Raw genomic sequence first — 13,273 nt, forward strand, 5'->3', positions numbered from 1 at the left:
CGGAAAGACCGCGGAAGGGCCAAAGACAGGAAGAGGCACAGTTTAAATACACCCTAGAGTGATGTGTTCACTTCTGATTGGCTGTTCACTCATCACCCAATATTACGCCTCGGGATTGGCCAGTGACTTTGGCGGGCTTTTGCCTTTTTGCACCTGCACAGTCCATTGTTTACTAGTGGGAAGGACACGATGTCCGCGCCATCTTGGAATGGCGAATGTATCACCGCTGACCATGGCTTCCTACAGGGAAGACCATGGAGCTCAGCGGTAGAATGCTTCCCCAGCATGCACAAGGTCCTGAGTTTAATCCCTAGCACCACAAACAAAAACGAAGGAACAAACAAAATTACTAATGTAATACTAAAAGAGGCTGGAGAGCACCTGTGATAGCACGTCTTTAATCCCAGCACTTGGTAGGAAGAAGCAGGCAGCCTGGTTTAGAAATTGAATTCTAGGAAAGCCAGGGTACACAGAGAAACCCTGTCTGGACAAACAAATGAACAAATGGGCCTGGAGAGATGCATTTCCTGTTTTTGTTTTGTTTTGGTTTGGTTTGGTTTTTGGTTTTTTGAGACAGGGTTTCTCTGTGTAGCCCTGGCTGTCCTGAAACTCAGTCTGTAGACCAGGCTGGCCTCGAACTCAGAAATCCGCCTGCCTCTGCCTCCCAGGTGCTGGGATTAAAGGCGTGCGACACCGCCCAGTGCATTTTCTGTTCTTATAGAGGACCAGGCATGATTTGGTTCCCAGCACCCATATGGTAGCTTACGACCACCTGAAACTCTAGCTACAGGGGATCCCAGAGCCTGTTTTGGCCTCCTTGGGCTCCTCCATACACACAGCACACATATAGATATGTATAACACACACACACACACACACACAAAAACCCTCTTTTGTACAAATGCCCATCTATACCTAACAGTGTAACACTATTACAAAAGGAAACCAAATGTGGAAGAAGCTAGAAGGTCATCTACACACCCACACCATGAAAGGAGTTTAAATAATACAACATTTCCATCCAGAGAAACATAGGCTTTGCTGAGGGTCCTTGGTGTACTGTTTCCTTGGTACACTGTTGGGTAAACTCAAAAGAGATAATAACCAGACATAAAATAGTCATGCATGAGTGTGTGATTGCTTCATGATCTGGGCATGGGAAACCCTTCCTAAATGTTCAAGATTCCATAGAAGTAGAGGTAATGTCAAAGTGGCAAATTGGAAAGAAACACCTGCAAGGGTTTTTTGTTTGTTTGTTTGTTTTTAAATATTTTTAGATATATTTATGTATTATGTGTACAGTGTTTTGTCTGCATGTATGTCTGAAGGCCAGAAGAGGGCATTGGATTCCATTACAGATGGTTGTGAGCCACCATGTGGTTGCTGGGAATTGAACTCACGTCCTCTGGAAGAGCAGTCAGTGCTCTTAACTGCTGAGCCATCTCTCCAGCACCTATCTGCAAGTTTTAATGCAGACTAATCCAGTTCCTATGAAGAATTCCAGAAGTGGAGAAGGAAAAAGGCAAAGAATAGGGCAAGTGTCATGTACTGGTTTTCTTAGGAAAATGGACGTTAGCTAGTGTGTTCCGTGTATAGGTAAACACAGGCATGAGCCTTGGGTGGAACAGATGCAAACCAAAGCTGAAGGCCTATTCTCAGCCATCAGGTTGATGGAAAGCCCAAAAACCCGCTTTAAAGATTCAAACAAGCCAGCCAGGCACCACTGGATACCAGCGAAGTGCCTGGGCCTGTCAGAAGCCCTAGCAACCCAGACAAAGTCAAACTGTTCCCTGATCTTGCTCAAGAGGCTCCAGTGTAAGAGCAGAAAGCACTGTCCGGACAAGGCTTTCTCTGCATCTCTAGATCAGAACTCGGTGGGAGGTACAGCTTTGAACTAGGGTAAAACAGCACCCCAGACAATCCCAAAGCCAGTTTTGTAGTTCTGTGAGACACAAGGGGCCAAACACAGATATATGAATAGCTAATTGTCTGCTAACTACAGAAGGAATAAATCGAAGCACAATTCATAGATTCACTATTATCTAACAAACAAGATGGCTCAACTAGTAAAGACACTTGCTGCCAAACCTAAGGATCTTCTTTTCTTTAAAAATATATACATATACATATATACATACATGTATTTATGTGTACACACACACACACAGAATCTTAAAGTCTTCTGAGACAAGGTCTCTCTGGCTCCTAGCCCTGGCTGTCCTGAAACTTACTATGTAAACTAGACTTTCTCAAATTCAGAGATTGCTGGGGATTAAGGACACAAACCACCTTTCCCAGCCCTAGGCATCTTTTTTTTTTTTTTTTTTTTGGTTTTTAGTGCCAGGGTTTCTCTGTGTAGTCCTGGCTGTCCTGGAACTCTGTAGACCAGGCTGGCCTCGAACTCAGAAATCCGCCTGTCTCTGCCTCCCAAGTGCTGGGATTAAAGGCGTGCACCAGCATCTTCTTGAAAAGCAATAAGAACTCAAAATAAAAGTGGGGGAGGGGTACAAGTTACTTAACAGGTCTTCGTTGAAAATAGTGTTTAATATTTAAACACTAGGGAAATTGTTCTTTGATTCCTGTATTTTGATTTTTTGTTTGTTTTTTTGTTTTTCGATACAGGGTGTCTCTGTATAGCCCTGGCTGTCCTGGAACTCACTCTGTAGATCAGGCTGGCCTCGAACTCAAAAATCCGCCTGCCTCTGCCTCCCAAAAGCTGGGATTAAAGGTGTGCGCCACCACTGCCCAGCTGTATTTTGATTCTGATATTTGATATTTTATACAGCTGGGGTTGACCTAGACCAAGAATGTGATTTTGACGTAGACCTTGAATTCCCATTCTCTCCGGTTCCCACCTTCCAAAGGCGGGGATTAAAGTTCTGTGTAATGCAAATACTGGGCTCTGGAATTTTAATCCTATTTGCCACGCCCCACCAGAGTTTTCCTTTTTGCCACGCCCCTCTGCTCGAACTGCATTTCCCAACATTCTTCCAGCTCCGCTGTCAGCGGTCATTGTGATGTCATCCCAGAGCCCTCAGGGAAATGTAGTTTGTTCATTCTCCAGCTAGGGAAAGATCTGGGGCCGTGGACTACCACTCCCGTGAGGTAGTGCGCAGTCCCACCCCATAAGCGGCGTCTTCGAACGCGCCGCGGCAGCCATGTTGATCGTGGCTAGCACAGGGGCCGGGACCAGCGGGTTTTAGAAGCAGGTGTCATGATGTTGTCCGCGGTGTTGAGAAGAACCGCGCCAGCGCCTCGGCTCTTCCTTGGGTTAATCAAATCTCCATCTCTCCAAAGCCGGGGAGGTGCTTACGGCCGTAGCGTAATCACCGGAGACCGCGGGGAGCCGCAGCGGCTAAGAGCTGCCGCCTGGGTGCGCCCTGGAGCATCTTCTACCTTGTTCCCCGGACGGGGGGCAGCCACTGGGGGGCGCCGTGGAGAACACGCCGAGATCCCCTACCTGACTGCCGCCTCGTCGGGACGCGGTCCTAGCCCCGAAGAAACCCTTCCTGGACAAGACAGCTGGAATGGGGTCCCCAACAAGGCGGGTCTGGGCATGTGGGCCTTGGCCGTGGCGCTGGTGGTTCAGTGCTACAACAAGAATCCATCTAACAAGGGTGATTATGGGGCCAAACTGGGTTCAGGGGGGAGGTGTGTGGGTGGGTCATGACTCCTTTGGAAGGTTGAAGGTATTTATACATTTAGACCTGCATAATCTTACCTTGAAGAAACCCATTTATCTGCTGCTGCCAGGAGCAGCATGTTGCCCTGGAAAACTCACTGCTTAAAGTTACATAATTTCCCCTCATAGGTATAATCCCATCACCTGTATAATCGGACTGACTTAATTACAGCCTGGTCCTTTTATGTACCATTATTATTTCTTGTCTATTAGTCTTTCAAGAGGTCTCCAGGAAGCCCCAACAGCTTTAGGGACAGCCTCTACGTGTTTTCCTGCGAACATAGGTCCAAGGAAGGAGGACACTTGGTTCTGGTGCTAGCTTGACCCCATGCTCCGTTCTAGTCTTAGTTTCCCCACTGTCTAGTGAAGGCAAGTTCTCACTCAGTACTCTGATACTTTGACCTTTCCTGGAGTTCAGAGTCTGTTTAGTTGCTTAGAGTTTTGCTATGCTTAGTGTCATGTTTAAGGTGAGCTGGATACTGTGGGGGAGGGGGTGAAGCCTTGGGGGGGACAGGGAGTTGGCCGAAAGTTGCTCTCTGAAGACTTACAGTGGTGGGGGAGGTATAGAAGGTGAAGGTAGCTAACCCCAGATTGGCATCTTACCTCAAGTGCTTAGAGTTGAGCAGGAGCTGGAGGGGTGGCCTGGCTGAGTCCAACCTCTCAGGTTTTCAGTTGTCAGTGCTGGTGTGTTCCCTGCACCCCAGACTCTGAGATTGTTGAACAAGATTGGAGACTGCCTTGACTTTCACTTGTTTGTTTAATAAGATGTGGCCACTTGGAAAGAAAGGGCTTTTGGATGAGGAACAAGGACACCAAGGATCTTGTTTTGTACTGTCTTGGTGAATCTGGACTCTTGTTCTTTGCTGCCCTTCGTTTCCTTCCTGTTAACGAGGGCATTGAAGTAGGGCCTTTCTAGCTTGAGCAGGCAGGAATGGTATGATTTCCTCTTGTGTACATGAAGGTGACGCTGTGTATGTTTAGCTTAGAGCTAGGTGTTCAGAAAGCCCTAGCTTAAAACTTAGCCAGTTAAGGGGAGGGTGTAGGCAGCTGGTTATGCAGGGCTAGTGAGTATCACAGGATCGGAGAGCTGGTGGAGGCAGGCTAGCCTTCCTGGACGACTGGAAATTCCTGGAGGATGGGGAGCTTGAGCTAATTTCTGAAGGATAACATAGGAAAACAAGGGGTGGGGGTTGTCTTTGTGTAACCCATGAGGGTAGGGCCTCTGTCTTCCCTTTATTTTATTAGTATTTTCCTAACACCAAGCATCTGTCCGCCAGTGTGTGGATCATAGAAGGGTGATAGTTACAAATGTTCCTTGGATTGGATTGGATTCCATACCCAGACTTCAGCCGGATGTGGATGGGCTAGCAGTTTGGCCGGTGAGGGTGGAAGACAAGGTCTTTGGAAGAAGGTGAGAGAGGATGAAATGGGCCTGCTTGCCAGGCAGGGGCGTTTGGAATTCTGTAGGCAATGAAGAGTCATGGAAGGGTCATGAGAACAGACTGTGTAGCAGCCAGTGTGTTTGGAAGAACAGGTTAAATGTGTCTGAAGTCCGGCCTGAGAGGTTACTGGGAGCCCTAGACTGGACTTAAGTGGCATGTAAATTTCAGTGAAGTCTACTTAATAGAACAGGTGATGACTTAAAACCATGGCTGGTTCCAATCTTGGTGACTTGCCTAAAGTTTTGAGCAGAGTACCTCAGGGCAATGTTATGAGAAATGGGTCTCTTTAGGAGCCAAGGGGAATTATGGTAGGAGAAAACCATGGAAAGTTTGTGAGCCCAGAGTGCTCAGGTTAAATCTCAGCTCATTTCTCCTTTGTGACTTCAGAGAATGAAAGAGAGTAGAGATGAGGTATCTATAAGGAATGATTTTCCTTTTTCAGCTGATTACCTGGGCCCAATTAAATATATGAATGAGAATAGTCTTTAAGAGGTGTGACCTTTAATCCCAGGAGGCAGAGGCAGACAGATCTCTGAGTTCTGGGACAGCCAGGGGTATAAAATGAGATCTTTGGGGTTTTTTTGTTTGTTTGTTTGGTTTGGTTTTTCGAGACAGGGTTTCTCTGTGTAGCCCTGGCTGTCCTGGAACTCACTCTGTAGACCAGGCTGGCCTTGAACTCAGAAATCCGCCTCTGCCTCCCAAGTGCTGGGATTAAAGGCATGCGCCACCACCGCCCGTCACAAAATGAGAACTTATCTCAAAAAACAAAACAAGTACACAAACAACCACCACCAATAATAATAATAATAATAATAATAATAGTCTATAAGGTAAGGCAGACCTGGCTCCTAGTCAGAAACTAGAAGGTGAGTGGAGGCATTTGGGTCTGAACAGACCTGATTTATGCACATGATGAGGCTGGTGTCTTATCTCTCTTCACTGAGAAGCTGAGGCTCGGGAGCTTAGATGAGGTAGCCAGGACACAGGGCAAGTAAGCCTTAGTGCCAGGACTAGATTGGGGCTCAGCTTGCCACTGACACTAGTGACATCTCTTGTGTTTACCTAGGGAGTCTCATGGCTACTGGATGTAGGCCTGAGTAGAAGTCAGCCTATTGGCCAACAGTACAGCTCAGAAGCAGAGCACCAGTTGTGTTCTGCTGTTGATTTGTTTTTCCAAGTGGCCACAAGGTGGTGCCAACAACCAGCCCAGGGTTCAGCTAGGCCTGAGTCTTCAGGGATCCAATGGAATAGTTAGGGTCTCCCTTTTCTGAGCTTGCATTAAGGATTTTGGAGACTTTTCAGCTGGTATTTTATCTCCTCAGTATCCTCGTGAGGCTGGCAAGGATTGCTGTCTGCCGAATACCACAGGAAGTTTTTTTGAGAAGGAAGGGCTGCGTCAGCCACACTGAGTAATAGACTGGCTTGGATCCCAAGTGTCCATGACTTCTGACTCTTCTTAGGGAGACCCACACACCTGAGTCTTCTTGAGAAGTGTGGGGGCATGACATCTACCTGCATTCCCAGAGCAGGGGTGGGATGGATTCCAGCTGGGGAGGGGATATGCTTAGCCTTCTCCTGTCAGCCTTTCGCTTTCTGGAGGAACTTTAACTGACTTCCTAGGCCTTCTCTCAGCTCTGAGGGATTGGTCTTGGGCTGAAGTCTGACCAGTACCCCTCTCTTTTCAGATGCAGCTCTAATGGAAGCTGCCCGGGCCAATAACGTGCAGGAAGTCAGAAGGTAAGCGTCTGGGATTCCTATCTTATACAGAAGGGCTGAGCAGTGTGGCCATCCTGCCCCAGAGGAAATCTCTCCCTGCCCAGGACTTGTTTCCTGAGAGTTGCCTGTAGCTACAGACACAGGTTCCCTTGGTTCAAGTCAGCCTTTATGTATTTTATGTTTGGAGGCAGGTTTCCAAACACCCCAGTGTTCAGTTGGAGTGGCTTCGAGTCTCTGGAGCCTGTGAATCTTCCAGTTTGTTCTTGTTCCTCTGTGGAAGTGACCATGTATTAATGTTTGATGCCTGGACCTGGTGTCGATGGGCATCCTTGGGAAGCTCCTAAATGCTCTTTGTGCCAAAAGATCCTATGTGACTAAGAAGGCCTTCATGCAGGGCTGAGGCACGCTGAGCCCTGGCTGAGGCAGCTTGTAGTTTTTCAGCTTCAGTGGTTCACCTGTGCTCTTGGGCTTCAGAGTGAAGTGAGGCTTCTTTTTGCACAGAGACTGACTCCTCTTGAGTAGGGAAGCACTGAGCTTGTACTGTGGACAGGGCAGATTGTGTATCTAGGATGGATGCTGAGTCTGGAGCCTGGCCAGAGCATCAGTTAGGGGCGTTGTTCAGAAGCAGTATTCATTCCTCTTGGGCGTCACCTTGGCCTTTCTGCCCTCAAATATATCTAAGTGCTCATAGGACCCTCCTTTTTCTGACCTTGCTTATTTTTTGTTTTTGCCATATTGGATCTGAATAGGTTTCGCACATTGCACTTAGCAGTTGCTCTCATCCTTGGTTTTGTTTTGTTGTTGGTTTGTTAGGTTTTTAAAAAAGATAGATTGATTATTGGTTGATTAATTGGTCAATTGATTGAGATAGAGTTTCTATGTCGTCCTGGCCATCCTGGAACTCACTGTGGCTAGTCTTGCACTTACAGAGAATCTCCTGCCTTTGAGACCTCTGAGTACTGGGATTAAAGGCATGTGCCACCATGACCAGCCAATTTTATTTCATTTTATGTGTATGAGCATTCAGCCCACATGTATTTTTTGTGCATCATGCGCCTGCAGTGCTCTTAGAGGTAAGAAGAGGGCATTGGATCTGAGTTACAGACTGAGGTGACATGTGGGTGTTGAAAATCGAACCCAGGTCGTGCTCTTAAGCACAGCTAGTGCTCTTAACCTTGGAGCATCTTTCCAGCCCCATGCTGCTTTGTTTGTTTGTTTGTTTTTTGAGAATAGATTTTGTTATGTAACCCAGGTTAGCTTTGAACTTCTTTTGTTTGTTTGTTTGTTTTTCGAGACAGGGTTTCTCTGTATAGCCCTGGCTGTCCTGGAACTCACTCTGTAGACCAGGCTGGCCTCAAACTCAGAAATCCGCCTGCCTCTGCCTCCCAAGTGCTGAGATTAAAGGCGTGCGGTGTGCTCTGCCCCCCCCCCCCCCCCCCCCCCCGCCCCCTGGCAGCTTTGAACTTTTAATCCTCTTGTCTCAGCCTCCTGAGTGCTGGGATTACAGGCGTAGGGAACCATGTTTGGTATCCTGTTCACATTTTAGATAGGAAGTCAGTGTTTGGGGTCTTTACCATAGACCTGGGGTGCCGTTCCCCACTCCAGACGCTTGAACGTGTAAGAGAGTGTAGGAAGGCAGCCACGGCTCCACCAAGACTTACTGCTTTGATTCTCCTTCATTTTATCTGCAGTGTTATTATTGACTCTCAAGGGTGCTTTTGAGTATTAATGTTCAAGGCTTAGTTTTTAATAAACCACTTTTGGAAGTATGGGCTGGGAGTTGTTTTGTAGCCAAATAAATATGATGGAGCAACAGTTTAATAAACATATGATGATGCATCTTAAAAACCAAGCACAGATGTCATCTCATTGTTATAAGAGCCATTCATAACGGCAGCTGCGTGCAGCATCTTCGTGCCCCAGACATGTGCCTTGCTTTCTAGAGCCTCATTACAGGGAAGTGAGGAGTAGAAACTGGCTCATACTGACCCTGGAATCCCCTGTTGGTAATTTCCAAAGACTGCCAGTCTGCAACTTCTTGCTGTCCACCCCCGCCCCCATGCCCAGGTAGGCAGCAGGTTTGCTCAGCTGAAGCTTGTTTCCTCAAGTCCCCTCCAGTTTATAAGGTTTTTTAGTTTTTCTTTTTTGAGGCAAGGTTTCATGTAACCCAGGTTGGCCTCAGATGCACTACATAGCCAAGGATGACCTTTACTCTGATCCTTCTGTCTCTGCCTTCTGAGTGATGTGATTTCAAGTGTGCACCATGGTTGATTTTTGTGGGGTGCTGAGGACCCAATCCAGGAGTTTGTGCTGGAAAGGCACCCTTCCAGTTGGGCCTTGGTTTTGGGGCAGTTTTGTTTTTGAGGTAGTTCTATTTTAGTCCAGATATAGGTCTAAAAACTCATGGTTTTCCTGCCTTGGTCTCCGAAGTGCTGTGATTATAGGCAGGTGCTATCATACCTGGCGAATACACTCACTCACTTCTTTCCTTCCTTCTTCTGCCTCTGCTTTCTCAGCACTGGGATTATATGTGTACACACCCTGATAAATACATGCACATGTTTGTTCACATATTGGTTTTTTGGGTTTTTTTTTTTTTTTTTTGGTTTTTTTTGAGACAGGGTTTCTCTGTAAGTCTTGGCTGTCCTGGAACTCACTCTGTAGACCAGGCTGGCCTCGAACTCAGAGATCCGCCTGCCTCTGCCTCCCAAGTGCTGGGATTAAAGGCGTGCACCACCACCGCCCGGCCACATATTGGTTTTTCAAAGCAGGATTTTTCTGTGTAGCCCTGGCTGTCCTGGAAGTCACTCTGAAGACTAAGTTGGCCTCAACTCACAAAGATCAGCCTGCCTCTGCCTCCCAAGTGCTGGGATTAAAGGAATTCACCACCACCACCCATTTTGTTTTGTTTTTGTTTTAAAATATTTAAAAGTATGTCTATGTCAAGGGCCAGAAGGGCATACTACCATATATGCAGATGCCTACAGAAGCCAGAAGAGGGTTTCAGATTTTCTGGTGCTGGAGTTACAGGTAGATATGAATGACCTGAAGAACAGTATATGCCTTTAACTACTGAGTCATTTCTCTAGCCCTAAATACAATATTTAAAAAAAAAAAAAAAAGATTTATTTTTGTGTGTGTGTGCATTGGTGTTTTGCCTGAATGTTTATCTATGTGAGGATGCCAGACCCCCTGGAACTGGGGTTATAGATAGTTATGAGCTGCCATGTGGGTGCTAGGAATTGAACTTGGGTCCTCTGGAAGAACAGTCCTTAACTGTTAAGCCATCTCTCCAGTCCCTAAATACATATTTTTGTAGTGGCAACTAAATACCTGCCAGCAGGGTACAGAAAGTGATTGGATTCCTACTATGTGACTCAGAATTGTTGAGACTATCTCACACCGTGGGTAATACCAATGGGAACTTTTCAAGTGTGCCCCCAGCCCTTAGCCATACTTTTTGCCCCTCCTTATCCCCTTCTGTTAGCATCTCCCTTTCCCTATGTCATAGGGCTTTATTTTACTGTGAAGAGACACCATGACCATGACAACTCTTATGAAGAAAAACATTTAATTAGAGGTTTAATCCATTATAGTGGCAGGAGACATTGTGCTGAAGAAGGAGCTAAGAGTTCTCTATATCTTGATCCTCAGACAGCAGGCAGAAAACAACTTGAGCTTCTGAGACGTCAAAGCCCACCCCCATAGTGACACATCTTCTCAACCAAGGCCACACCTCCTAGGAATCCCACTCCTTAAGGGTCAAGCATTCAAACAGATGAGGCTATGGGGCCATTCCTATTCAAACCACCACACCCTGTAAGGAAGCAGTTGAGACACAGACTCTCCTCAGCCCCCTTCTCATGCCATTCCACAGAGCTGAGTGGAACAAACCAGGCAAGGCAGGAGGCCCAGAGCTTGTCCAGGATAAGAGAAAGGAGTGAAGGTAGCTTGAGATATGGGAATTTGCCTGGCCTGCCCTGGGTTTTGGACTCCTCTATGAGCAGTAGATAGGGTTTAGGAGGCTTTTGAGCAGGGGACTGAGCCAGGTAAGGCTGTTTCAATAGATGGAGGTTGGAATAAGTGGGGAAAAGCTCAAGATAGTCTTTTGAGAGGCTCTCTCAGGAAGAGACCAGGCTGAGAAAGGCCATCGTTGGTCAGAATGCCCTTCCCTCCTCACCAAAAGCAGTTCTTAGGAAGGAACAAGTGGCTAAGCGTGGTAGTGCACACTTTTAATCCCAGCAGAGTTAGGCAGGCTCTTTCCAGGCTAGCCATGTCTTCATACAAAGTTCAGGCTTGCCAAAGCTACACAGAGTGAAACCTTGTCTCAAAAAATAAACAGCAACAACAGAAAAAAAGTAAAGGAATGGCCTCATCTGGGCACTGCAGATGGTAGAAGGCATGACAAGAGATGACTTAGCCTCTGGCTCAAGGAAACAGACATGCAATCCCCCAGGTACAGGTCTCCTGCTGTAAGGGTAGTCTGGAACAGGAGTGGAGAGCCTGTATCCTCCTGGAAGGAAATGGTCTTGAGTTTTGTTCTGTTTTTCTGTGCATTCCTCTGACTCCACTGATGCCACACCCTGTTCTACATGGTCCTGAACGTGTGCTGCCTTTACTTCTGTCCAGCAGGCCTGCCTGGAGCAAGACATAGTTCTAGTCTCAATTTCTCCCTCAGTTTACAGTTGTTTTGCCACATGTATGATTGGTATGGTTAGTGAATAAAGCTCCTAACACTGGTGAATGTATTACTACCCCCCTGCCGTCTTGGGGCTCTGTCATTCCCCTGCCTTGCCCTCTCTTAGCTCCTGTCTTCCATCCAGATCCCAGGAGACTCAGGGTGGGGAAGGATTGATGCTTGGGGCTCTTCTGCTTAAGGAGAGGAGCTTTACCCCAGAATCTGCGCTCCCCGAGACAGGTTGTGGACCCTCTGCCTCACCTTGCTGCACTCTGTACCCATTCACTTCCCACTGCTTCCCTTGGGCCAGTCTTCCTCCTCTGAGCCTTTTGTTGATTCCTAGCTGCCATGTCTCTCCTGTCTACTCCTACTGTATCCCTTCCTGTGGTGTGGGAGAGTCTGAGGATCTTCTGAAAGAGAAATTGGAGTTCAGTTTGGAGAAATAGGGTTAAATGCCAAGAATGCAGTCTAAGGAAAACTAGTGACCCCTTTTGTGTCAATCCAGTGAGGCACAGCTCAATGCTCACAGACTGAAAGTCAGCAGCCCTAGACTGGGGTCCTACTGATGGGGGCTGTTTATTGCTTTATGAGGATCTGGCTAATTGTACGTGGAGTGGCTGCTTGGCCAAAAAGACAAGCCAGGATCTACCATTTACCACATATTATTCTTGTTACATTTTATTAATTTTGTGTCCATTTGTTTGGGTGTACCAGTGCTGTGGCATATATGTGGAGCTTAGAGGATCACCAATGGAAATTAGTTCTTTTCTTAAGTGTGTGGGTCCTGGGAGTTGAACTCAGGTCCTCAAACTTGGTGGTAGATACTTTTACCTGCTGAGCCAGCTCACTGATTCCACAGTATTCTATTAAAGAGTTTGGCCTGGTCATACTAGCTCAAACCTGTAATCGTAGCACTCAGGATGAAGCAGGAATGTCTCCAGTTTAAGGCCAGCCTATGCTACTCAGTGAGTTAGAGGTCAGCAAGAGGATCTTCAGACAAAACACAAATAAACACACAGAACACCAAAACAACACAAAAAGTTTGAGTCATGGGATTGTATGCCTCCCCAAGGACAAGGGCAGGCAAGGTCTGCAGTCCCTCTCTTACTGTTCCCAAATACGATGTGACTTGAATACAACAGAAGCAGGCAGTCCAGAGCCCATTCCAGTACCCCACTGCTGCATAGGAAGGCTGGGTTCTTCCCCTTTCCTTCCCCTTCCCTGTGCAGCAGCCATTTCCTTCTTTTGCCTTGAAGTGCTTAAACTTTGCAAGCTCACCAGCTCACACTTGAGCTGGGAGGCTGGCCCATGTCCTGCTTGGCAGCCATGAGAGCAGGTGACTCCCCTTCTCAGCCCAGCCTGGCTTTTGCACTGAGCCACTCATCCAAGACCAAGGGGTACTGGACAGACTGCAGCACATATGTCTGGGCTCAAACAGAGCCATGTGGGGCCTGTCAGGCTGGAGACTCAGGACAGGACTGGGAGACCTCCGGCAGTCCGCTGTAGCATGCCACTGATAGATAACATCCTGCCTGCTCTTTTCCCTTCACTGGGCCTCTGCTACTGCTACCCAACTTGGTCCTTCCTCAGTCCAAAAAGGCTCAGATGAAGAGAGCCTGGTAGCAAAAGCATTAAACCTATAATGGCTTAGTTCCCTTTCTTTGCACAGATCATGTGTTCACTTGACATTTACTGAGTACTTGCCATTTGCTGGGTTCTTTGCTTGGCACAGGGGGCACCTGAGCAGTCATGACC

General features: G+C 47.2%; 1 protein-coding gene across 1 annotated transcript in view; it reads left to right on the plus strand.

Annotated features, from left to right (window-relative positions):
- Positions 1–3,004: 3,004 nt before the first annotated feature.
- The window catches only part of Clpb (ClpB family mitochondrial disaggregase), a 124,932-nt gene continuing 114,663 nt past the window's right edge, over positions 3,005–13,273 (plus strand). The window contains exons 1-2 of the mRNA XM_034499463.2: positions 3,005–3,617; positions 6,810–6,861. Coding sequence (XP_034355354.1) covers positions 3,215–3,617; positions 6,810–6,861 — 455 coding nt within the window. The 5' untranslated portion in view covers positions 3,005–3,214. The remainder of the gene's footprint in view (positions 3,618–6,809; positions 6,862–13,273) is intronic.

This window comes from Arvicanthis niloticus, chromosome 1 (genome assembly GCF_011762505.2).
Source record: "Arvicanthis niloticus isolate mArvNil1 chromosome 1, mArvNil1.pat.X, whole genome shotgun sequence".
NCBI lineage: Eukaryota > Metazoa > Chordata > Mammalia > Rodentia > Muridae > Arvicanthis > Arvicanthis niloticus.